The sequence below is a fragment of the Citrus clementina genome, unplaced genomic scaffold (assembly GCF_000493195.1).
Source record: "Citrus clementina cultivar Clemenules unplaced genomic scaffold, Citrus_clementina_v1.0 scaffold_1, whole genome shotgun sequence".
Classification (NCBI taxonomy): Eukaryota; Viridiplantae; Streptophyta; class Magnoliopsida; order Sapindales; family Rutaceae; genus Citrus; species Citrus x clementina.
In genome coordinates, this window is record NW_006263303.1 from 27,956,441 (window position 1) to 27,982,557 (window position 26,117).

General features: G+C 38.8%; 2 protein-coding genes across 2 annotated transcripts; both read right to left on the reverse strand.

Annotated features, from left to right (window-relative positions):
* Positions 1-9,791: 9,791 nt before the first annotated feature.
* On the reverse strand, positions 9,792-10,968 carry LOC112095854 (shikimate O-hydroxycinnamoyltransferase-like). The gene is made up of 2 exons (XM_024178394.1): positions 10,648-10,968; positions 9,792-10,519 (listed from the first exon to the last, which is right to left on the reverse strand). Exons 1-2 carry the CDS (start codon positions 10,966-10,968, stop codon positions 9,821-9,823), a joined length of 1,020 nt encoding a protein of 339 aa, XP_024034162.1. The 3' UTR covers positions 9,792-9,820.
* Positions 10,969-21,516: 10,548 nt separating this feature from the next.
* LOC18055714 (putative clathrin assembly protein At5g35200) lies at positions 21,517-25,166 on the reverse strand. The gene is made up of 15 exons (XM_024178414.1): positions 25,022-25,166; positions 24,859-24,928; positions 24,602-24,699; positions 24,346-24,487; positions 24,163-24,263; positions 23,929-24,012; positions 23,785-23,835; positions 23,633-23,698; positions 23,486-23,551; positions 23,307-23,387; positions 23,113-23,182; positions 22,531-22,760; positions 22,363-22,438; positions 22,138-22,253; positions 21,517-22,021 (listed from the first exon to the last, which is right to left on the reverse strand). Exons 1-15 carry the CDS (start codon positions 25,118-25,120, stop codon positions 21,665-21,667), a joined length of 1,707 nt encoding a protein of 568 aa, XP_024034182.1. The 5' UTR covers positions 25,121-25,166; the 3' UTR covers positions 21,517-21,664.
* Positions 25,167-26,117: the final 951 nt, after the last annotated feature.

Sequence of the window (26,117 nt, forward strand, 5' to 3'; positions counted from 1 at the left end):
AGTATTAATTGAAGTTTTCACCAACTGTTTATTGCTTTGATTATACTGGTAGTAGTTCTTCTACTAGATCTACAGGGGATTCTTATAAGAAAGCAACCAAATGGATGATAGGTTTTGATGATTATGTAAACAATGGAGATTGTGCAGTTGTTGCAGATGAATTAGATTCATATTTGGATGAGAAAGTTATACCTCGGATGGAAGATTTTAATATTTTGAGTTGGTGGAAGACAAATGCTAATAGGTATCCTACATTAGCTCGAATTGCTAGAGATATTTTGGCAATTCCAATTACAACAGTTGCTTATGAATCAGCTTTTAACACTAGTGGTAGAGTTGTGAGCCCATACCATAACAGACTTCATCCAAGCACATTGGAGGCCTTAATGTGCTGTCAAAGTTGGTTACGAGCTTACAATAGCGGTATGAGTTTATTTTAATATGATTAATTTAAAATCGAAAATAAAAAAAATGTATTAGACTATTAGTTATTCGGGGACCGGGGACCCTCGGGGATCCCCTGTTATTATTCGGGGAGGGGATGGGGATTCTCTCAAGCAATTCTGATGGGGACGGGGAGGGGACGGGGACATATGTAAAATATCGGGGATGGGTATGGGGAGATTGGTCCCCTCCCCTCCCCTCCCCATTGCCATCCCTACTTCTATCTCTCTTTTTATTTTAAAAATTAAAATAATGCAAATAAAATATTAAAATAATAAAAAAGTAACGAAAAAAAAACTTTAGAAGAAGAAAGTAATGACAAAAAGCTACTACTTCTATGCCATTAGCGCCATTATGCCCCCAACCGGACGAAGCCAAATCCGATGAACTCAAATCTGCATTTGCATTAACAGAAGAAAAATAAAATAAAACCAGCATTCAGAGATCTGAATGAGCCAAATCCGACGAACGCGACGTCAGCGACGACAACGAGGGGGAGGAGAACAGCCTGTTGCTCTAAACGACAACGAATTGAGCCAAGTTTTTCATTTCCGCATTTTGTTATTATCATTTCAGTTTTACTAGTTTTGGTAAATTCAGCTAGTGAAGCAAATGATTGATGAATTAATGATTGATTTTATGTAGAAAGCGTTAATATCAGATAATCTCAAGCTCCATGATACTCTCCACAAGTTACGAACAACAATCTCTTCCATTATTCTCCTTGATACTCTCATATATAGTTTCCTTTATTTTCTCTTTATTAGTTACAAATGATGTATATAAATACATGCATTACAGTTAATGGAAATGTGTGAAAATACTCCAATATTTTAGCTGTCCTGTTTACAATATATATTCTGCTTTTTGTTCTTTTATGGTATCAGAGCAATTAATTTCTCCTACGAGTAAACCTATAACATGGCTTCTAGCTCAACCTTAATCACCTCTTCCTCTCCTGTGTCTGCTGCCTTTTTTTCTTCTGATGGCGCGTTCAATTCTGCAGGCAACCTGATTGTTATAAATACATCCTCACAACTTTCTCTCAAGTTGAATCAATACAACTTTATGACCTGGAGAGCACAATTAAACATTGTCCTAATAGGATATGATCTTCATGGTTTTGTTACAGGTGCAATAAAGTGTCCCCTTCCAATAATAACCGGTGATGATGGAAAAGCAACCATTAATCTTGCTTACACCATATAGCAGCACCAAGATCAATTTATTCTAAATGCAATAATTGCATCAGTAGAACCAGAAATTGCTTCTCTTATTGCTTCAGCTGCAAACTCCATCGGTGCCCTTACTACACTCACATCAACATTTCAAAGCCACAACAGAACCCATGTAGTTAATCTCAAAGGCCGTATGTCACGAATGAAGCAAGAAAACAGGCCTGTAGCTGAGTATTTACAGAGTATGAAAACGATGGCTAATGAGCTTGCATTGGTTGATACTCCGGTCTCCGAAATTGACCTCACTGTTATGATTCTTAATGGACTTAAACCTGAATTCAAAGAAATTGTTGCAGCTATTCAAGCTAGAGACACACCAATTACTTTCCTTGACCTGCGTGACAAACTCGTTGATGTCGAAGTATCCTTGCAATCCTCGCGAACAGAAGAAACACCATACAACCCCGTCATATCAGCCCATGCTACACAAAGAAATTATAATAATTTCTCACACTATTCTCAAAATCCTCGAGCACCTCTTCAACCATTTTTTCCATCAACACCACCTAGTTTAAATCCATCTCAAACCTTCCAAAATAACTAAAGATACTCAGGTCCTAATCCTTACCCATCAAACAATTGGAATCAACAACCAAATCGCAGGAAAGGTTACCAAGGCACTTGTCAAATTTGTCACCAAAAAGGACACAGTGCTAAGAAATGTTCTGATCGATATAATTATTATGCAAGATTGCAAGCTCAAACTTCCAACCCTATAGCCAACTTTACAGCAACATCAACAAATACACAGATACCTTATCCAGGTGTCCCAATATGCAACTACAGCAGTCCGTCTCTGAATCCGAACCAAACCTGGCTTCTTGATTCTGTAGCTTCACACAACGTCACTACTGACGTTAACAATTTATCTCAGCATGCTCTTTACACAGGTTCTGATGAAGTAATAATAGGCAATGGCTCAGGTTTGCCCATCTCTCATATTGGTTCGCTTACATTCTCCTCTACCTCAAAACCCATTACTTTATCAAATGTACTATGTGTTCCCAGTATCCGAAAAAAATTGATCTCTGTATCCGAACTTTGTAAAACCAATAAAGTCTCAATTGAATTTTTTGACTCGTGTTTTCTTGTGAAGGATCAGCTAACGGGAACAGTTCTCATGCGCGGCCTGAATAAGGAAGGAGTGTACGAGTGGCCTTTGTTGTCTTCTTCAATCAAAAGTCCTTTAGTATTTGCGTCAAGATCAACTTCAACTTCTACTTGGCATCAACAACTAGGCCATCCTTCATTTCAGATTCTACAATATATTCTTAATAAAAATTCTTTGACGGTAACACGAAATAAATCTGATTCCTTTTGTAATTCATGTGCTAGTTATAAAAGCCATAGACTCCCTTTTGTTGAAAATTCTCTTTCAAGCTCCAAACTTTTAGAGCTTATTTACACAGATGTTTGGGGTCCTGCGCCTATTACTTCCCATGATAATTTTCGATTTTACGTTATATTCGTGGATCATTTTACAAAATATATTTGGTTTTACCCAATGAAACAAAAATCTGATGTGTACGATATCTTTATCAATTTTAAAATCTTAGTTGAAATTTTTTTTAAGACTTCCATTGTTTCTGTTTTCTCAGATGGTGGTGGAGAATTTATAAAATTGAAACCATTTTTCAGTAAATGTGACATTTCACATCTCACATCAACTCCATATACCCCTGAGCATAATGGTACTAGTGAACGACGTCATCGTCACATTGTAGAAACAGGTCTTACCTTACTACATCAAGCATCTCTTTCTATACGTTTTTGGACTTATGCTTTTCATACAGCTGTATATTTGATTAATCGCTTACCCACTAATATTCTTAAGTTAAAAAGTCCCTATGAAACACTTTTTGGTGGTGAACCTAATTACAATAAACTCAAAATTTTTGGATGTCAGTGTTTCCCTTGGCTACATCCATATTCCACTCAAACTGGAACCTAGGTCTAAAGCTTGTATCTTTTTAGGATATTGCACTTCACAAAGTGCCTATAAATGTTTTGATCATGTTTCTAATCGTACGTATATATCACGTCATGTTATTTTTTATGAATCTACTTTTCCTTGTCATGGTTTAGATTTATCTCAAACTCGTGTTTCCACTTCTTCTTATTCTAATTAGACTCCATCTATGGCAGCCAATTTTTCTCCACTTGTATCTTCTTCTAACACGTTTGATGCAGATAATGGTGCCACTCAAAATACTTCCTTGCAGGTTGATGCCATAACTGATTCTCCAGCGACTAGTCCTTCATCCATCGAGACAGATCCTTTGCCCACCATGCCTACATCACATTTATCCTCAAACTCATTAGATCAAGATTCCAACTCAACCAATTCAACATCGCAAACTAGGCCAAACCACCATATGATAACTCGAGCGAAAAATAATATCTTCAAGCCTAAACATAAACTCACTCTCGTTACCACCAAACATCCCCTACTTAATACTTTCGAACCAACATCAGTTGCACATGCTTTACAAGATCCCAACTGGAAGGCTACAATGATATGTGAATATAAAGCTTTAATCCAAAATCAGACATGGGAACTAGTTCCTTATTTACAATCGCAAAACATCATTGGCTGCAAATGGTTTTTTCGCATCAAACGACATCCAAATGGCACTATAGAGCGCTATAAAGCTCGCTTAGTCGCCAAAGGTTTTCATCAACGAGTCGATGTTGACTACTCCGAAACTTTCAGTCCCGTTGTCAAGCCTACAACCGTGCGTTTCATCCTTTGTCTTGCTCTTGCTAATGGTTGGCCGCTCCAACAACTAGATGTCAACAATGCTTTTCTCCATGGCACACTTTCAGAAGCAGTTTACATGTCTCAACCCCCTGGGTTCACTAATCATCATTTTCCCAATCATGTTTGCAAGTTACGAAAAGCATTATATGGGTTAAAACAAGCACCCCGTGCCTGGTACCAAGAACTATATTCCTTCTTGCATCAAATTGGCTTTCACAATGCTATCTCCGATGCTTCTTTATTTATTTACAATCACGGGGGCATCACTGCATTCTTTTTGGTCTATGTTGATGATCTTATCCTCACTGGCAACAATGGTAATTTTCTATCTAAATTTGTTCACTTGTTAGCAAAGAAATTCTCAATTAAGGACCTTGGCCATTTACACTACTTTTTGGGTATAGAACTCATTCCAACAATTGCTGGTCTGTTTTTGTCACAACATAAGTATATATGTGATCTTCTCTCCAAAACTAATATGTGTGGAGCTAAGCCAGTGTCAACTCCTTTATGTTCCACCGCATCGTTGAAGTTATTTGATGGTGCAACTTCCGCAGATGCTACAGAATACAGGAAAGTTGTTGGTGCTCTTCAATATCTCTCCTTCACAAGGCCTGACATTTCATTTGCAGTTAGTAAGTTGTCACAATTTATGCATAGCCCGAGTGTTTTTCATTGGCAAGCAGTTAAACGTATTCTTCATTACTTAAAGAGCACTGCTTCTTATGGCTTATTTCTTAAACGGAATTCACCATGTCTTCTTCATGCTTACTCTGATGCTGATTGGGGTGGGGATGAATCTATTTATTCTACATCAGCCTATATGCTTTATCTAGGCAGCAATCCTATCTCATGGCGTTCGAACAAATAAAAATCAATAGCTCATTCCACAACAGAAGCTGAGTACTTGGCTGTCGCAAATGCAGCCTTTGAAGTTTGATGGGTTCAGAATCTACTTCAAGAACTTGGCCTTCAATTGAGTCAAACTCCTACCATTTATTGTGATAATATTGAAACTACCTATTTGTGTTGCAATCCAGTCTTTCATTCAAGGGTAAAACACATTGATCTTGCTTATCATTTTGTTCGCGATTGGGTCAACAAAGGGCTATTGCGCGTATCTTATATATCTGCAGCAGATCAACTTGCTAATAGCCTAACCAAACCCCTCTCCAAGCAACCATTTTCTGAATTAAGGTTCAAGATGGGTGTCGCCAATGGCAACACCCTCTTGCGGGGGCATATCAGATAATCTCAAGCTCCATGATACTCTCCACAAGTTACTAACAACAATCTCTTCCATTATTCTCCTTGATACTCTCATATATAGTTCCCTTTATTTTCTCTTTATTAGTTACAAATGATGCATTACAGTTAATGAAAATGTGTGAAAATACTTCAATATTTTAGCTGTCCTGTTTACAATATATATTCTGCTTTTTGTTCTTTTAGTTAAATGAAGCGAATGAGGCGAAACTCGAAGGGAATAAGTTGTTTGGTGAAGGTAAATATGAGGAGGCGTTGTTACAGTATGAGGTAGCTTTGCGAGTGGCATCGGTGCCGGAGAGAGCGGAATTGGCTTCGGCGCCGGAGGCTAAGGAAGGGCAGTCGGCATCGGGGAAGAAGGAAGTGGCGACGGCGCCGGAAATGGCAGAGCTGCGTTCCATATGCCATTCAAATCGTGGAATATGCTTTTTGAAGCTTGTATGTTACTCTTTTATCCACATTTCATTCAATAACAACACTTTGTTTTGTTTGTGCATCCTAAAGTATTAAAGGATTTAGAAAATGTGAATTGCTAAATGTGACAGCGTTGTTACTAAAGAAGAAATTAGTAAAGCATGAGGCATTTGATGTTTTTGAGTTCTGTCAGTCAGTCTGTTTGTTTATGTTCTGATTTCATCCCGGTTTGTTTAGCATTGTTTATAATGCATTTTTTTTATTAGATTCCGAAAACCTTATTCTCTATAGTAGTTCATTTTACTATTACCTTTGGAGTTTACTTTGAGTGGATCTGATCCTTTCTCCTTCTGATTTGTTGTATTGTTATCAAATAGACATGATGATGTTCAAGTTCAGATGGTAAATGAAGATAGAAATTTATGGAGAAGTACTTCATATTTTAAAATCTGCCAACTTTTGTTTATCCTGTGGAATCTGCGGTTCATGCTGTTTGTTTTGCATCCAAGATTCCTATAGTCTTTCTAACTCCAGATTGATGATAATTTACATTAGGGAAAATTCGAGGAGTCTATCAAAGAATGCACAAAGGCATTGGAGCTTAATCCTACATATATGAAAGCTCTGATCAGAAGAGCAGAGGCACATGAAAAGCTTGAACACTTTGAAGAGGCTATTGCTGGTATTCAGGATTTGATGATTGTTGTCATTCACATAACAAATACGTTTTAGTTTCTTGTTCATTCTATGTTGGATTATGTAGTTTGGTTTTGAACCCTGAGTCTTGTATTTTTTTGTCGACCTTCCATGAAGTTCTTTACATTTCACAGGCTGATTTGTGGCACCTTCATAACTACTTCTAATTTCAAATGTCATTTTCTTTGAACTTTTCTTCATTTTTTCTATCACAGATGAAGAAAATCTTGGAATTTGATCCTTCAAATAATCAAGCCAAGAGAACCATTCTTCGTTTGCAGCCACTGGCAGAGGAAAAACTTGAAAAGATGAAGGAAGAGATGATTGGTAAGCTTGGCAATGATTTTCTTCTGCGATTTCATTTTCTTCTCATTAAGAAACTGTGAAACATTAGTGCGTATCAAAGAATGATATAAATGGCAGTAAAGAAAGCTGTCGATACAGAAATAGGAATTTACAATCATATAAGGACTGAAGATCTCTTGGTGAAATAAGGTTCCATCAAGACCTTTAACCCAAATTGAGTGTACGCTGATGGAACTCTCTTGCTTCTCATTAGCAAGTCCACTTGTTTCCACCCAAATACATGTGCATCCTGCATCACGGAGATACATCTCTGCCTGCAGAGTTGGTTGTTGGAAGACGTTGAAACAAAAATTTAAGACTGTTTCTGAGGCACACCATTCTCCATCTTCATCAATTGGAGCAAATGAATGAGGCATCTAGACTTCGTTTTTTCATTACTTTTTAACCAGTTCACCCTTATTATTAGTGCCTTTATAGTATATTTGTTGTTACATTGTTGAGAACTCATAGCCATATGCAATTTCATGTCTTTGCAAACTGCTTTTTATGATGGTCCGTTAATACCTCCGAGTAAGAAGTAGATGAATTCTTACATGCAGCTAGAAGTTGGAACAGATAATGGAAAGAGAAGATTAATTAATTAAAATTGTAGGTTGGACTAAGTGAAGTTATTGTTGTGAATGAGATTTTGAGCATGCTTCCTTGAGATAGTCTGTAAGGACTAGGTGTTTGATGATCGAAAGAATTAATTGGTTTTGGAACATAACATGCATGGGAAGTGATAGTTGTTACTTGTTTATAGAATCTGCTTTACCCCCAACATCTTTCAATTAAATGTGAGGATTAAACAGAAGTTTTCGGAGGGTGTAGAAAATTCAATTTGAGTGTGGAGGAAGTATTTCAAAGTTTGAAGTTTAATACCGACCACACTACTGAAAAGAGATATTTTATATGATCCTCAATGGTTGTTTGGTCCTGTTTGATGTCTTCTTTTTTCTCTTTTTTATATAATTTTTTGGGTATGACACACCTTTGACAAACAAGGATTCTATGCCTGTGCTCATGCTTTGGTATGTGCAGAGCCATTTCCTACTAGTCATACAGTGAAGTCATTTTATTTGAAGGGTTATCATCGGTACACACAGAGGGTGGGGGAGTTGTGTTGTCAGAAAAGGATTTGTATTAGAATAATGGTTATATATAATTAGATTACCTAATTCTTCGTCTTGACAAACATCTAGGCTACAATTTTCATCCGACATTTCTTATGCTTTTGTGTGCATGCTTCATCAGTTATTCATTAACCAAAATGTGAAATTGTTTCCTTTGAGCAGGAAAGCTAAAAGAAATGGGTAACTCTATCCTGGGCCGTTTTGGGATGAGCACCAACAACTTCAAAGCTGTTAAAGATCCGAACACTGGCACCTACTCAATATCATTCCAGAAATAGGTTGGTTCAATATAACTTTAATTTTTCATTGGAACATATTGTGAGAAGACTGTACTCAGGCCATATAGTGAAACAGGAATCCTCCCTTGGGCATCATACTGTAAATGTGATTTAAATCTTACAAGCTGAGCGAACAGTTTAACCGTCATGTTAGAGTTTTGATGTGATGCCCAAGGGAGGATTCCTGTAAATGTAAATGTGATTTAAATCTTACAAGCTGAGCAAACAGTTTAACCGTCATGTTAGAGTTTTGAAGTGATGCAGTTTCCTAGTTTGTTTGGTGTCTTGTAAGTTGACAGTCAAGATGTTGCTCTTGCCTGTTTTGAAGACAATATTATCAGTGTCTTTTTACTGCCATTTTTATCCGAGTACAGCTTTAATGAGCTAATAATTATCTAATATTAAACATCTGTGCTAAGAATAAGGTTCTGATACTAACCAAGTGATGGTTCATCTATTGGTGTTTGATTAGAATTTTCTTTGTAGTGTTTCAGATGACGACGTTGGGCTTGAAATTGATGTATTATTATTTTTTAATTGAGTTTTGACCTGTGTTGTTCAGTAAGTCCGCATTGCAATCACCAATCATAATTCATAAAGTTTTAAGTTAAAAAATTATTATTGCGCATGGTTTTATATGTTTCAATGAGATTGCCTTTAATGTCTTAACACTCTGCTTTGGCGAGAGATAAAACTGTTACTGAAAAATTTGACTGAGTTTGTGTTTTCAAGTTTTCTTGTTTTGTTGAATGAAGAACAAAGTTACTTATAATTTGTACGTTTTTATCGAAAATAGATTTTTTTATCATAGTTGTATTAGATCATAACGATACAAAAGTTATTTCAGTTATATTTTTGCCGGGATTATGGGCATATTTGAGAAATAGAAGAAAATGTAATTTGGTTAATAAGAGGCAGAAACTTAGGGGCCTTGACGCTATTATCCTATAAGCTAACAGAATTTTCTTGGCTGTCCAGTCCAAAGTCGTGAATGATGCCTGAGATAAGCTTTTGTATGATCATCAATTCTCCAATTCTCAGTTTTAGCAGCTCTCTATATTCAATGCATTCAAGCAGTTCATTAATCATTTCGAAAGGACAAAAGGGTGTTCGTTATTACAAACATACCAGCAAATAATAAGATGGTTAGTATCAACACAACACCCAAAGATATTACATCGTGGGATTACGGAAAGATATCATAAAAATACTTGTTGAAGTGCTGCAAGTGGTTAGTTTCCATGTCTACAACCACCAACCAGCTCCCATCATTGGTTGGACCCGGTAAAATGAAAACATCTCCGTCCATGCCGAACAAAGGCATCGTAAACACCGGCCGACCCCATTCATATACTTGTCATCCCTCAATTTAATTGCTTCATGAATTCTCTCTGTTGTACAATTTAATGATTCCGATTGAATATCACCTGACAAGGCCATTGGTGTGGCCCTGAAGTTTACATTGCCACAATACCCAAGTGGAATTTTAGGATTCAATTTAAATCGCCCAGATGTGGGAATCTCTAACTTGGTAGCTTGATCAACAGACAACCCTCGTGCTTTACATGGGCAGCGCCATATATGTGCTGTTACAATCTCAAATCTAGTATACTTGACAGTGGATCCGTGATCTCCCTTAGATTTTTCTTTAAGGATGTTCATTTGATCAGGTGATAATTTCAGGATTGTAGTGGAAATGGCTTGAGGATTTTGAGTAGGAGTATTCATGGAAGGAGGGGGATCGTATTCGATGTGGTGAAATGATGGAGAAGTTGGGACTCCAACATCTAGTATAGTTCGATCAAAGATTGGTGGAACGCTAATAGGAATGCCACGCGCCATCTCAGCCCATGAGTTCATGAAGTGATATGCCGTAGTTCCGTCCATTGGCGTATGATGCGTCGTAAGTCCAAGAGAAACTCCTCCACACTTAAAATGCGTTACCTATAAAGAAATAAAGTGACTAAGTTTGAGTGAGTATTATGAATAATTCTTTTGATGAAGTAGCTCTCAATTTCATTTTAATAAAATGAGGAAACACACGAGCTCTCTTTTTGTTCTTATTCTTCTACCTGTGCCATAATAAGTGGATGAAAATATGCATCTTTCGTGCGATCAACAGGTGGAACAAGTTGCACGAGCTTCAAGCTTGATTCAAAGTCGCCAAAATCATCAGTGACACAACTCGTTTTAGCTTCAATAAATAAAACTCCCTCTCCGTTACATTTTATTTCAATTCTGCCATTTTCATCTTTACCCAATCTTCCGGCCAAGGGGTAAAACGGGACAAGAACTTTACTCAAAGCCTCCTTCAGTAAACCACCTTCAAAGAAATTGCAAGGATAATTTGGCCGCCGGTAGAAATACACACAGGGGATGTGAATTTCCGGCATCTGCAGGTTTAAATCACTCAACCGTAGGCAATGTCTGGGGGTTTCTTGAGCAGGCCGTGTTGATGCGGGATTCCGGTTCTCCTCGTTCTACGATCAGGATCTCTGCTCGATCAACGTCATCACGACCAGGGGGTCTCCTCGCAAGGCTTCTTCTCCAGAGGTTCCTGCGCACACAGACAGGTCAGAGTACGCCGGTTGTTTTCCCGGCGCAAACCCTCCGACGCTCAAGTCAGATATGAAGGTTCGGGGAACGCTTGCCACAAATCTTATGGCTGTTAGGTTGTTTTCTCTCTTTTAGAATTTCTTTTCTAATCTCAAAAATGCTAACCCATTTACCTTCGTTGGCTACCTTTTTATAGGCTTCCTCTGAATCCCAGTTTTTCGCTTTTTTCGAGACGGTATGTGACTCTGACTGCCGCGTTATGGGCAAACGTGGGATCTTGCGTGTTACGCCACGGTTCTGGGGAAAGCGTGGCTGTCGTGGTTTCGTGAGATCTTGTTTCCGCTTTTTTGGGGGACGGTATGGGACTCCGACTGCTGCGTTATGCTGCGTTATGCTGCGTTATGGGCAAACGTGGGATCTTGCGTGTTACGCCACGGTTCTGGGGAAAGCGTGGATGTCGTGCCTAGATTCTCGGGCTGGAGAGCAGGTCTTGCCAACTGCTGTCGACCGGGTCTCCTGGCCTCTCGACCTCTAGCCGGAATGGCCTTATGCCTCTTACAAGAAATTTGCCTCGCGGATGACGTGCTCGTGGACGAGCAGGATATTTCTGCTCCTGTTCCCCCGCGCACCAGGCTTTTACGGAACACACCGGTTCGCAGAACTCTGCCATCAGATATCTGCTCACCATGCCTGGTCTCGTCGACGTATTTCTCCCAAACACCGGTCCCCCAGTTTCTGGTGTTGGGTAATGTAGTGGACCAGCAGTAGAAACTCGTTAGTACTCGCTCGCGTGGGATTGGAAAAGGCTGCCAAGAATCACGTCGCATTTAATTGCGGACGAGGTGACGTGGCAGAAATCCTCCCCTCCATTTGAATTTCAAACCGACGGTTATGAGACCCTCGGGATTCGGCGCTGTTAAATGCTGGCAACCCAAGAGTCCGTCCTCATTAGGAAAACCAAATCCTCTCTGTTAATTATTAACAAATTAATAAAAATGTTTTTTGATTACTTTCTTATGTTGTAATTATGAGTTAATTTTCGTTTGAGAATCTGCTTGTCTTTGACTAGACGAGTAGGTTCCGGCTTTGCTCATGGTTTTGCCACACGCCTTTGAAGATTCTTCAATGCCTGGGATTCGGCTCGCCTTCGCGCGGTCGAGCAGATCCTGGCACGCTTGGCATCTGTCTCGCCATAAAACAGGCTGTGAGACTTGGTGAGCCTTTGCATGCCTCAGGAATTTCTTCGAATGCTTTGGAGTCTGCTCGCCTTCTCGTGGTCGAGCAGATCCTGGCATGCTTGGCTTCTGTCTCGCCATAAGACAGGCTTTGAGACTTTGTCGAGCCTTTGCATGCCTTTAATTCTTCGAGGATTGGGATTCTGCTTGCCTTCTCGTGGCCGAGCAGATCCTGGCATGCTTGGCTTCTGTCTCGCCATAAGACAGGCTTTGAGACTTTGATGAGCCTTTGCATGCCTTTGATTCTTCAAGGATTGGGATGCTGCTCGCCTTCTCGTGGCCGAGCAGATCCTGGCATGCTTGGCTTCTGTCTCGCCATAAGACAGGCTTTGAGATTTTGTCGAGCCTTTGCATGCCTTGGATTCTTCGAGGATTGGGATTCTGCTTGCCTTCTCGTGGCCGAGCAGATCCTGGCATGCTTGGCTTCTGTCTCGCCATAAGACAGGCTTTGAGACTTTGATGAGCCTTTGCATGCCTTTGATTCTTCAAAGATAGGGATGCTGCTCGCCTTCTCGTGGCCGAGCAGATCCTGGCATGCTTGGCTTCTGTCTCGCCATAAGACAGGCTTTGAGACTTTGATGAGCCTTTGCATGCCTTTGATTCTTCAAGGATTGGGATGCTGCTCGCCTTCTCGTGGCCGAGCAGATCCTGGCATGCTTGGCTTCTGTCTCGCCATAAGACAGGCTTTGAGACTTTGATGAGCCTTTGCATGCCTTTGATTCTTCGAGGATTGGGATGCTGCTCGCCTTCTCGTGGCCGAGCAGATCCTGGCATGCTTGGCTTCTGTCTCGCCATAAGACATGCTTTGAGACTTTGTCGAGCCTTTGCATGCCTTGGGAATTTCTTCGAATGCTTTGGAGTCTGCTCCCCTTCTCGTGGTCGAGCAGATCCTGGCATGCTTGGCTTCTGTCTCGCCATAAGACAGGCTTTGAGACTTTGTCGAGCCTTTGCATGCCTTGGGTTCTTCGATGATTGGGATTCTGCTCGCCTTCTCGTGGCCGAGCAGATCCTGGCATGCTTGGCTTCTGTCTCGCCATAAGACAGGCTTTGAGACTTTGTCGAGCCTTTGCATGCCTTGGGTTCTTCGAGGATTGGGTTCTTCGAGGATTGGGATGCTGCTCGCCTTCTCGTGGTCAAGCAGATCCTGGCATGCTTGGCTTCTGTCTCGCCATAAGACAGGCTTTGAGACTTTGTCGAGCCTTTGCATGCCTTTGATTCTTCGAGGATTGGGATGCTGCTCGCCTTCTCGTGGCTGAGCAGATCCTGGCATGCTTGGCTTCTGTCTCGCCATAAGACAGGCTTTGAGACTTTGTCGAGCCTTTGCATGCCTTGGGAATTTCTTCGAATGCTTTGGAGTCTGCTCGCCTTCTCGTGGTCGAGCAGATCCTGGCATGCTTGGCTTCTGTCTCGCCATAAGACAGGCTTTGAGACTTTGTCGAGCCTTTGGATGCCTTTGATTCTTCGAGGATTGGGATGTTGCTCGCCTTCTCGTGGCTGAGCAGATCCTGGCATGCTTGGCTTCTGTCTCGCCATAAGACAGGCTTTGAGACTTTGTCGAGCCTTTGCATGCCTTGGGAATTTCTTCGAATGCTTTGGAGTCTGCTCGCCTTCTCGTGGTCGAGCAGATCCTGGCATGCTTGGCTTCTGTCTCGCCATAAGACAGGCTTTGAGACTTTGTCGAGCCTTTGCATGCCTTTGATTCTTCAAGGATTGGGATGCTGCTCGCCTTCTCGTGGCTGAGCAGATCCTGGCATGCTTGGCTTCTGTCTCGCCCTAAGACAGGCTTTGAGATTTTGATGAGCCTTTGCATGCCTTTGGGAATTTTCTCGGTTTCAAGCGAAAGAAATTCCTCGACGTTCCACTAATGGCAGGATTCGACTTACATGAAATCGTTTGGACATAAAGCGTGAAAGATAAACGATAATGAACATGAGCAAAAATAGCTTTCAAATGTGAACAAGTCTTACTGGAAGTATTTTCGAAGGTGTGCTGCGTTCCATGGGCGTTTCACCTCGTGGCCGTCCGTGCGAGCCAGCTTGTAAGCTCCGGGTCCCACTATCTGCTTGACTCTATATGGCCCTTCCCAATTCGGTCCCAGCACTCCTTGAGTCGAATCTTTGGTGTTCTGATTCACTCTTCTCAGTACCCAGTCTCCGACCCTGAATTGCCGTATGTTCACCTTCTGGTTATAATACCGAGCAACCCTCTGTTGGTAAATGACTGATCGCTCGGCTGCTTGCTCCCTCCTTTCCATTAGCAGATCAAGATTCAAACATATCTGCTCGTCGTTCTCCTGCTCATTAAAATGATTTGTCCGGTGTGTAGTCGTTCCTATCTCAGCCGGCACGACCGCTTCATGTCCGAAAGCCAAAGCAAACGGTGTCTCCCCAGTTGCGGTTTTGTGGGTTGTTCTGTATGCCCATAGCACACCTGACAGCTCGTCAACTCACGCACCCTTTTTTGCTCGAAGCCTGGTTTTCAAAAGCCTCTTGTTGGTCTTGTTGGCTGCTTCTACTTGTCCATTCGATTGAGGGTGAGCAGGCGAGCAATACTTCAGCTCCCCACAGACGGCGCCAAAATGTTGATGCGAGATTCCGGTTCTCCTCGTTCTACGACCAGGATCTCTGCTCGATCAACGTCATCATGACTAGGGGGTCTCCTCGCAAGGCTTCTTCTCCAGAGGTTCCTGCGCACACAGACAGGTCAGAGTACGCCGGTTGTTTTCCCGGCGCAAACCCTCCGACGCTCAAGTCAGATATGAAGGTTCGGGAAACGCTTGCCACAAATCTTATGGCTGTTAGGTTGTTTTCTCTCTTTTAGAATTTCTTTTCTAATCTCAAAAATGCTAACCCATTTACCTTCGTTGGCTACCTTTTTATAGGCTTCCTCTGAATCCCAGTTTTCCACTTTTTTCGAGACGGTATGTGACTCTGACTGCCGCGTTATGGGCAAACGTGGGATCTTGCGTGTTACGCCACGGTTCTGGGGAAAGCGTGGCTGTCGTGGTTTCGTGAGATCTTGTTTCCGCTTTTTTGGGGGACGGTATGGGACTCCGACTGCTGCGTTATGCTGCGTTATGCTGCGTTATGGGCAAACGTGGGATCTTGCGTGTTACGCCACGGTTCTGGGGAAAGCGTGGATGTCGTGCCTAGATTCTCGGGCTGGAGAGCAGGTCTTGCCAACTGCCGTCGACCGGGTCTCCTGGCCTCTCGACCTCTAACCGGAATGGCCTTATGCCTCTTACAAGAAATTTACCTCGCGGATGACGTGCTCGTGGACGAGCAGGATATTTCTGCTCCTGTTCCCCCGCGCACCAGGCTTTTACGGAACACACCGGTTCGCAGAACTCTGCCATCAGATATCTGCTCACCATGCCTGGTCTCGTCGACGTATTTCTCCCAAACAGGCCGTATTATTGTTGACTCTTTTACGTGAATTGTTTCCATTGTGTCACCACCTGCGTGCATCCGGTGGCCACGAAAAATAAGAATATACAGAATAATAGATATGGTTAGCTCTGATGGTATGCACAACACAAAACTAGCCAATCAAATCATGCCTTAATTAGCAAGAAAAGAAAGTTCGCATATACCTTGGGGTTGGAGGCACTAAGACTTCAGAATTCTTGTGGTGTATGAAAAATGAAAACTGGCGGGCATTTTTAGTGGTCACTTGTGTTTTAGTTCCACCGACAAACAAAAGCTATTAATGCGTATCTTTTGTGGTCACTCACAAACTTACAGATTCTGTAAGTTACAGCTCACTCACAAACTTGGTTGTGGGTCTCATACGAGCCCACAGCTAGGGTTGGCAGTGGGACGGGATGGGATGGGATTTACCAATCCCAGTCCCATCCCGTATATGCAAATGGGATGAAAAAACGTCTCAATCTCGTCCCTATATTTTTTTGGGACAAAAATATATCTCAATCCCATCCCAAAAGATATGGGATCTTGCGGGATCCCATCCCAATTGAAAAAATTTCTATTCTTAATCGGTAATGAGACGGGATGAGACGGAATTTGTCAATCCCACTCCTCTCCTGCATATGTAATTGAGATAAAAAAATGTCCCAATCCCGTCCCAAATGGGATGGGATCCCGCAGGATCCCATCCCATCGGGAAAAATTACCATCCCTACCCACAGCCAAGCACTATTCACGTGAGGGCTGTACCTTACAGAATCTGTAAGGTAGCCCTCTCCTGTGTTTTAGTTCCACCAACGAAAATGGGGCAGGCAGTTACGCCTTCGCTAGCTGTCACCCAATCCCAATGGGCCTACTTGGCTACCTGCTTACGTGTTTGTAGTCCTTTTCACGTGCGCCCAAATCTAACGGCTCGATCGTATTAGAGTTATATTGTTATACATATTCTCAATCATTCAATCACAATTATGAAACAATTTTCATTGTTTTTGAATAATAAAAAAAATTATAATTACAAAAATCAACATCTTAAATTTAAAAAATTATTTGTTTTGTTCACTTATCATTCCCTCTCACTTTCCTTCCATAGATGAACTGTTTTTGTTCGTTAATTTGTTTGATTTTGTTTAATACCTAACTTTGTCTGGATAATTCATGGTTGTGTTGAAAATTTAAAGTTCAAAGAACCTATTTTCCATCTTCATTTAGACAACCTCTAATTTTTGCATCACAACCATTTTTCACATCAAGTTTCTACTTCAATACATTGGTAGATTTCCTTTCTGACTTGCCGCTATGACTACATACAAATGTCGCATACTTTACAATTCTATCAGTCCCTTCCTAAGGAGTTCGAACATTTACGGGAAACTCTTCTTGTTTTACCATAGACTTTGTAAAATGCAAACATTTCTTCATAACTATTAAATAACATTCCAAGAACAATTTCATCTACATTGTTGGCTGTTATTTCTTGCAACTCTTCAAATGCATGCTCATTTTCTAAAGAGTAATGATACAGCCACAAACTCTTATACAAACTTATTTTGTACAAACTGACGTGGCATTAATTCATTGGTTGAATGAAAATATAAAATAATAAAAACAAATCATATGGGCCAAGTGATATTTAATTCAACCAATCTTATCATGCCACGTCAGTTTGTACAAAATAAGTTTGTACAAGAGTTTGTGGCTATATCATTACTCTTTTCTAAATTCTCAATTTCTACAAAATAATTAACATTTGTATTAAGAATAAGTAATTAGAAACTTTTATAACATTTTTGTCCAGTAACAAAAAATCCTAACAATTTAAATATATAAAACACGTCCACAAATTTTTATAATTTATTCCATTATCTCCAGCAATTTAAATTAAAAAATCCTAACAATTTCAACATATAAAACACATCCAGAAATTGTTATAATTTATCCCATTATTTCCAGTAATTTAAATTTAAAAAAATCCTAACATATATAAAACACATCTAGAAATTGCTATAAATTTAATCCATTACTTTCTAACAATTTAAATTAAAAAATCCTAACAATTTAAATATATAAAACACATCCATAAATTGTTATAATTTATTACATTATTTCTAGCAATTTAAATTAAAAAAAATCCTAACATATATAAAAACACATCCAGAAATTGTTATAATTTATTCGATTATTTCCAGCAATGTAAATTAAAAAAAAAATCCTAACATATATAAAACCCATCCAGAAATTGTTATAAATTTAATCAATTACTTCATGTCAATTCAAGGTAAAAAAAAATCATGACAATTTAAATTAAAAAAATTCTAACCATTTAAATATATAGAACACAACAAAAACTTTATTTGAATGTATGAGAGAGACCAACTTACCAATCAATCAGCAACAATTTTATCAAGCTCCCTCTGTTTGCATATTCATTGCCACTAGTTTTGTTTCACTTTTTTTTTCTGCTATTAAACAAATCCAGATCTAACTTTTCTCTCTTCTTCCTTATGACCACTTTTTTTTTATGTTATTGAAATCGAACAAATGCAAAGTTGGAAATGCATATATCAGTTGTGTGATAAACAACTATAAGGGATGCAGATAGAGTTATGGCCTTTCACTTTAATCATCATGTTAAAACCTTTGTCCAATAGCAAAAAAAAAAAAAAGTTTTTCACTTTATTCACTTGTGCACCATTATATATTTATTTTTTTCCCATAATAGAAAAGAGAGATGACAGGAAACAATGTCGTTTATGTCTTCCCTCTGTTGTGGTATTGTCTAAATAGCAGAACTAGCAGTGCTAAATGAACAAAGGGAAAACAGAAACAACAGCGCCCGCTGCCGTTTCTATGGGTCCTATTTCTGTCTCTCTTTTTGTTTAAAAAATTAAAATAATGCAAATAAAATATTAAAATAATGAAAAAGTAACGAAAAGAAAACTTTAGAAGAAGAAAGTAATGACAAAAAGCTACTTCTGTGCCATCAACACCATTATCCCCCCAACTGGACGAAGCCAAATCTGACGAACTCAGATTTGCATTTGCATTAACAGAAAAAAAAATGAAATAAAACCAGCATTCAGAAATCTGAATTTGGTGCCAAAGACCACGCCAACAACGTTGATAAAATTGTAGCCGAATAATCGATAACTTTCAGTTTTCCACTACATTCAAATAAAATTAGTTTTTGGTTGTGTTATATATATTTAAATTGCTAGAATTTTTTTTCAATTTAAATTGTTAGAAAGTGATGGATTAAATTTGTTATGATTTTTTTTTTTTACTTTGAATTGATAGAAAGTAATGGACGGGGACGAGTGGAGAAATGAAACAAAGGGGATGAAGTGTTTAGAGCGTTGGTTGGCAACGAGGACGAGTGGAGTTGTGAAATGGAGGGACGATGTGGGTGGAGAACGAGTGGAGGATGGGAAATAGAGGGGACGAAGTGTTTAGAGCGTTGGTTGGTGACGAGGACGAGTGGAGTTGTGAAACGGCCGGGGACGATGTGGGTGGAGAACAAGTGGAGGATGAGTGGATGGGGTTTCCTTTATTAGAAGATATTTGAGCATTTTTCCCCTTTTTTAAACTTATTTTATTATTTGTTGTCGGCCCCACAAAAAAATATTAGAAAATAAAACGCGTGAAATGGCAGCATTGGTTGCCGTTTCTGTCGTCCATTTGTTTTGCATTTGTTCGTTTCTTTTGTTTTATTTAGAGCATTACTTATTCAAAATGGAAGTTTATGATTTGTAAATAATATTTTTTCTACAAAATAATTCCTTTAATTTTTCATCTGCAATTACTTAACCAAATGGAAACTTAGGTCCTGTTTGGAATTGAGGTGCTGTAACTTTTAAGCTGTAACTATTATAGAAAAAAGTTGTAATTATGAAATAAAAATTAATAATATGTAGTAAATATAATTTTTAAATAATAATTTTGATAAAATTATTAAAGAAATAATATATTTTCTATTATACAAGTAAAAAATCATATCAGCATAGCTTTCAAGTTACAACAACTAGTGTGTACTAAACACTTTAGTATTATACCTTTTAAGTTACAGCTGCCCAACCTCAATCCCAAATACACCCTTAATCAAGTTAGCGGCTTATGCTAATCGTCCATTTGTCTTAATATGTTTGTTGACAGGATCAACAATAACAGAAAGACGAGAGAAAGATGTGGAAAATAAGGAAAGAAAAAGAGGGAAAAACCCAAAACTAAACTTCACCGAAACTTCAAAAAGAATACAATGATGTCATTTATTTTAATGAAAAAATTAAAATAAAAGCTTAAAGTCAAACAGAATTAGTGGCATTTCATTTCAATGAAAATAAAAGCTTGAATGTCAGACAGAAACATGATGTCAATGAGAGATATCAGTGTTCACACTTAATCGCTTAGCCATTAAAAGTGAACTAGTTTTGCTAAACAACAGTTTCATATACATGTACATAACATAGATATATACATATATCTTGGTGGTAAAATATAGATCAGAGGTATTGAGGGCATGCCGCATGGGAGTATGACTCAAAACCATGACAAAGGATAAAAAAGAAGCTGAAAAGGGAGAATGAAAGGGAAGACCACAAAGAAATGGTTGGGAACATGACTCAAGACCGTGACAAAGAATAAAGGGAAAGTTGAGAAGGGGAAGACGAAAAGAGGAAGTTGAGATGGGACGATCTCCAGAAGACGGCGTCAACTACTTGAGTTATTAGAGAATAATGAAATACCTCTTATGGTATGCCTGCACTGTTGCATGGCAGTATAGTCCCCACACAGACTGTCTCCTAAATATCCCCTACAAGCCACCCAAGTTAGAGGTAAGGAAAGAGGACCACAAACAAGCCACCAACACTCTCTTCATAAAGACCATGTGCAGATGTGCTTCTCACCCAATCGACTCATTCAAAATAAGCCAACTGGAGTTAGGGACACCTTGCTAAACCCAGACTGACCCCACGTCGACAGTTATCCAACCCTAGTAAACTGAAGCTCCTCGACAAAGGAAGCCAAATTACTTAAAAATCCTACATGAGGAGGGAGATTGCCAATGGCGGCTCGCCGCCTATCCAAATAGACATAAAGATTCCCTCAAGGGAATTCCTCTTAAAAATGTCATGTTAGTTTCACATGAGGTAAGTGACTTATTCATCTCAAAAACACTAAACTTTCTTCTTGCTTTAGGGTTACTCTAAAACCCTCACTCCATCCTACCTCCCCCTAACTTGACCGTTAGTTATGTCATCAACCACCGTCGGTGTCACCTCTAATAATAGTTTCTTGTGATTTTAGGACCTCTCTAGCCGTCACCGTCCCCAAGCATCCATTTGCATGTAGTTCAATCATCATCTTCTCTAGAAAACCACCTCCAGAAGGGAAGAATCGCCAGTTATAGAAAAGCTCTCATAGTGTTTTAGGTTGAACCAAGATCAGACAAAAAAATATATAATAGCATTCAAATTTGACTTTATTAAATCGTACGACTTAAAAGCATGCCTGTATACTAGAGAAGAACTATATATATAACTAAACCATTATAGGTTTGTAATTGAGTTATTGAACCATGATCGATAAATACAAATGGGAGGGAGATATTCAACGCTTTCTATTTCATTGCACCTCTTAATTTTTTTTTTTAATCATAATTTTAGCTTGTGTGGCATACAAGCTACATGCTTAAGGCTTTATTTAGTATTGTTCTCTAACAGAGCTCTAAAATGTTCGATCTCTCACGGCTGTTGGATAAATAAACATGAAAGAAACGAGAGAACCTACATATATACACATGGCAACAAAATCAATGTTCCAAAGTTTACATCCTGGAACGGAAATGTTAATCATTTTCCTAACATTTGACTTGTATCTTAAGTCAAACCAGAGAAAGGATCCTGACGTGGATGAGATGGCAAACTCTGATCAAGAAATGGATTCGAAGAACTGGTTGCGTTCTGGCCTATCATTTGTGGCTCTTGCTCTTGCTTTTGCTCTTGCTGCTGTTGCTGAGTCATAAAATTTTGTTGTTGAATCATATCTGACATTTGCGCATTAGCTGGGGGTGTTACACCGCTCGAAGCGGAAAATGGATCCTGGTTCAAACTATCTGCTTCAAAAGGATTGGAGCCCACCTGCTGCCCCACCGTGTTACTACTATTCCTTTTTGCATTTCTTGCTATCGCGTCGTCATATAGACTATCCAGTGTTAATTTATCCAGGCCACCAGCCTGCACTTGACGATATAGTTAGCAATAAACCATTCTTAATCTGTCGCATCAACCACAGGATGATGAGAAGAGACGAATGATAATCGCAATGAATCCTTGGGACATGAAGTACTAACCAGTTTGCTCCCTGCAACTGCAGCTACATTAGAGCTTGGTGCTGTAACAAGTGCAAGCTCCCAACTCATAGTCTGGCATGCCATAGTAAAGCTGTTTTCGGAATTTGGTTGGTTTTCTGTGAAAAAGCACGAGATAAAACCTTTAATTAGTTCTTGTAAAATGATCATCAAATGGGTACTTTAAAAGAAACAATGAAGAGCTCAGAGAGAATATAAGTAATTCACCAGAAGTAACAATTGCCAGCGCGAGGGAGTTCTTCTCATCCATTTCAGATACCTGCTGGGTTAGCTCTTCCAAGCCCTCCAAGAATAAAAATTTGAAAAATCAGAATATACAACTTGAACAATATCCTATTGAATGCTAGAGTGTTATTAATTCAGTAAAACCATTACCAGAAGGTCAGTAATCTGTTGTGAGGCAGCAGCCTCACTTTGGTCTGTACGCTGTTGCGTGTCTTCGGTGTCGATTAGCTGCTGCGTAGCTACAGCCTCTCTTCGGTCATTGCTTGCTGGTTCGGGTGCTGCCCCAGGCTGGTCTGAGTCTTGTCTATCGGTTGACACATTAGCTCCAGGAGCATCATCTAATTTTGGAGCTTCTATCCGAGCAACATTCTGATCACCATCTGTTTGATAACAATTTTAGATAGTGAAATCAGCCCAAGAAGTAAGATATGCATGGCACAGTTATATATTTGTTAATTTTAAGAAGGCTGGCATAGACTACATCTCTTAGTTTTTGAGAAATCGGGACTAAACTACTCAGTTTTCTAATAATGCAACAAAGTTAATAAATTCTGAATATTGGTTCATCTTTCCTAATTCTAATAGATTTTGGTGTATAAAAGGAAGTTGGGTTTCTTTTTTTTTTTTTCTTTCTTTTTTATGAAAAATTCAGGAAGAACATGAAATGTAGGAATAATTAAACAGTTTCCCATATAGCCAAAATAGAAGCTTTGAGACATCATACTGCTGTACATTGTAACATGAAGATGTGTGGCGCCACCTTCACATAATCCTCCATGGCAGTCATAAATGATGCAGGGGGCTGCAGCATGAATCTCAAGCAAATTAAGCAAGTTGGTAAATTAAAAAAAAAAAATCGATTGAAAGGCACAACCATAACAAAAGACTTGACACAAAATGTTATCTCAAAATGTTCCCTCTTATACCTTTTCAATTTTAATGTACTTCTGCCCTCTTCCAAAGTCAAGCTCCCTGCAGATCTCAAATAATGAAGTTAAGCTGTCTGCCTGCAGCAACGTACAAGGTTAAATGTTGAATAGATGTTGGATAAGAGGACCGAAGGGATCAAAATTACATATTGACACTCAGGCATAAAGATATGTACCTGACTCTCAGACTTCCGATAAATTTCAAGTGTTCTAACAGCATCATGACGAGGCATCTCAAAATACTGCAAAAGAAGATAATTAGATGCCATCAATTTCTACTTTGGCAGATGGGAAACACCAGCACTCATACAGAAAAAGCTCACCTTATCAACTAATTTGAGAATTCCATCAGTAATTGAGACATACAGCTTCACACTTTCACTTGCAATCTAAGAAAGGCACAACATCAGTATAGCGGATAATCAATTGAAACAAAACAGCAGCATAATGTTAGAGGGCTATAGATAATCCATACAATTGAAAGTGCATAATGAATCAAATTATTGTATAAAGCGGCTCCTTGTGGCTGCAGAAATAATACACACTATCAGAAATATACCAATAACATCAAGAATGCTATACCAATGAAATAGCATAATATGACTCGTGGCCATATTACCTTGCAACCCAGAAGGCGAAAAAGAAGCTGTTGCAAGGAAGGCAGCTGATCAAGCAAGTCTGGGATGCTAAGTCTCCCACTTCCCTGTCAACAAGGAAACATAAATAAGCATATAGAGCATTTAATCTACAAAACTTGAAGTATATACATACTTTTAGAAAAATTTGGAGGTTAATGCTCTTAAATACACTCAAACTTATCAAGGAGATAAAGAGTTGAATCCGAACTGCTCACCATGTGGCTCTTCTCAACATCATATCTCAGTATGCGGAAACACTCCACTCGCTCTTCAAGATATAAAGCATAATTACGAATCCAGGCAGAGTGATCCCATGCTTCAAGCATAAAAAGTTAGTTATTGTAAGTACAGCATATTGCAGACCTTGACATTAGATGAGCTAAGAGAATATAGAGTACCAACTGGACTTGATTCATCCCTGAAGTGAGATAGATTAAACATAAGAGCTCTTCCCCTGCTGTAATTTATTAACTCTTCACAAAATGAATGATCAACTTCCCTCAGTGCACGGTGTATAACTATCAAGGTTTTTAATGCTACCTGAGAATTAATCAAGTAGTGAGATTGATTGGAAAACAAGTAACAACGATATACAATATAAAGAAACATACAAAATTCAAACATAAAGATAACCAAGGTGATGAGGGGGCATACTGTCCAACTATGTGTTTTAGCAAGACGCTTGGCAAGACTTTGTATGCAGTAAGCAACATCAGCACGAGGTCTTGAAGCTAAAACAGCTTCAAGAATCTCTGAAAACATGAAAACAGTTGGCGCACATTCATATATCAAAACTCATAAAGAAGTATAATCGTATATCCCAGAACACAAGATTAGGCACAAATTTTCTGGACTTGAAAGGTTTAATTGAAACCCAAAAACATTACAAATAATAAGAAATGATCACTCACTGCTGATGTGTTTCTCCTTTGGCAATACTTCGTCATGGTTCGTTGCTTTAACAATGGCAATATCCAGTCCCTGGAGTACATGATAGAGTATTATTAAATAAAGAACATTATTAATTAACTACAAGATTGCATTAATAAAGTTTTTGGATGTAAATTAAATCACCTTATTCTCACTGTTTAAGTTTACCAATCCAACCTTTGTGGTGTCCTTCAAGGCGGCAATAGCTTTTCTTATCGGCTGAGTGCCACTGCTAGCTGCCATTCTATTTCAAGAAAACAAGCATCCCTTATCACGAAAACAATGTATACTCTCAACAATTTGCCATTACTAAAGTTCTGATGATCTTTCAATGCCTTGATTTTTTATAAACATAAGAATTCCTATTTCCTATCCTCAAGATCACGTGATATACGTTAAGAACTCCAAGAGTCAGCTATACTGCAGATACATGTAAATGGCTATTTTGGCGATATTTGAATTTCAATCTACTCAATCAATAAAATTCAAAGAATCTTGTTTGACACTAAACCCTGGAAACAAAACAATAAAACTAATTAGAAAAAGTAAAGGGTAACTATTTGAAGAATCTAGCTAAATTACAATGAAAGAACAAGAGCATCATGAGAATCCAAAATCGTTAGCCAATTAATTGACATAAACAGAAACATGTATACTATACGAAACATACATTAATTATTACAGCAATTTCATATCATACATAGCATGCATATGTGCGTACATTAATATACATATGGACTACGGATAGCTAATCGGAGAGCTAAAACGAAGGGAATTTGGTAATGCAGGACTCTGATCACGAGCTTAACGAGGTTACGTGTTTGTTGGGAAGCTTTATATTTATAGTTTGAGGTAGCATACACATTTCGTGCCACCGTAACCTTAACCATTGTGATTTTATCATTTTCCCAGTTTTTCTTTTTTCTTATGTAGTTGAACCTCGTTAAATTAATATTTCATAAATTGATAACCTCAATTAAATAATAACTTTTGTCAATCCCAACTTACTGTTAATGGAGTAAATAAATAATTCAATAAATTTATTAGATAACAAAGTTTTTTTAAAGAAAAATCTTATTCTTCTATAGAACCCAATTAATACATAAATTAATAATTAACTAATTAGAAATTAAATACATACAACACATCATTGTTGGTACTCACATAATGCTTTACGTATTTCATTGGTTATTATTGCCTTTTTTGCACCTTTCACAAAAGAAGTAATTGTAGCATTATA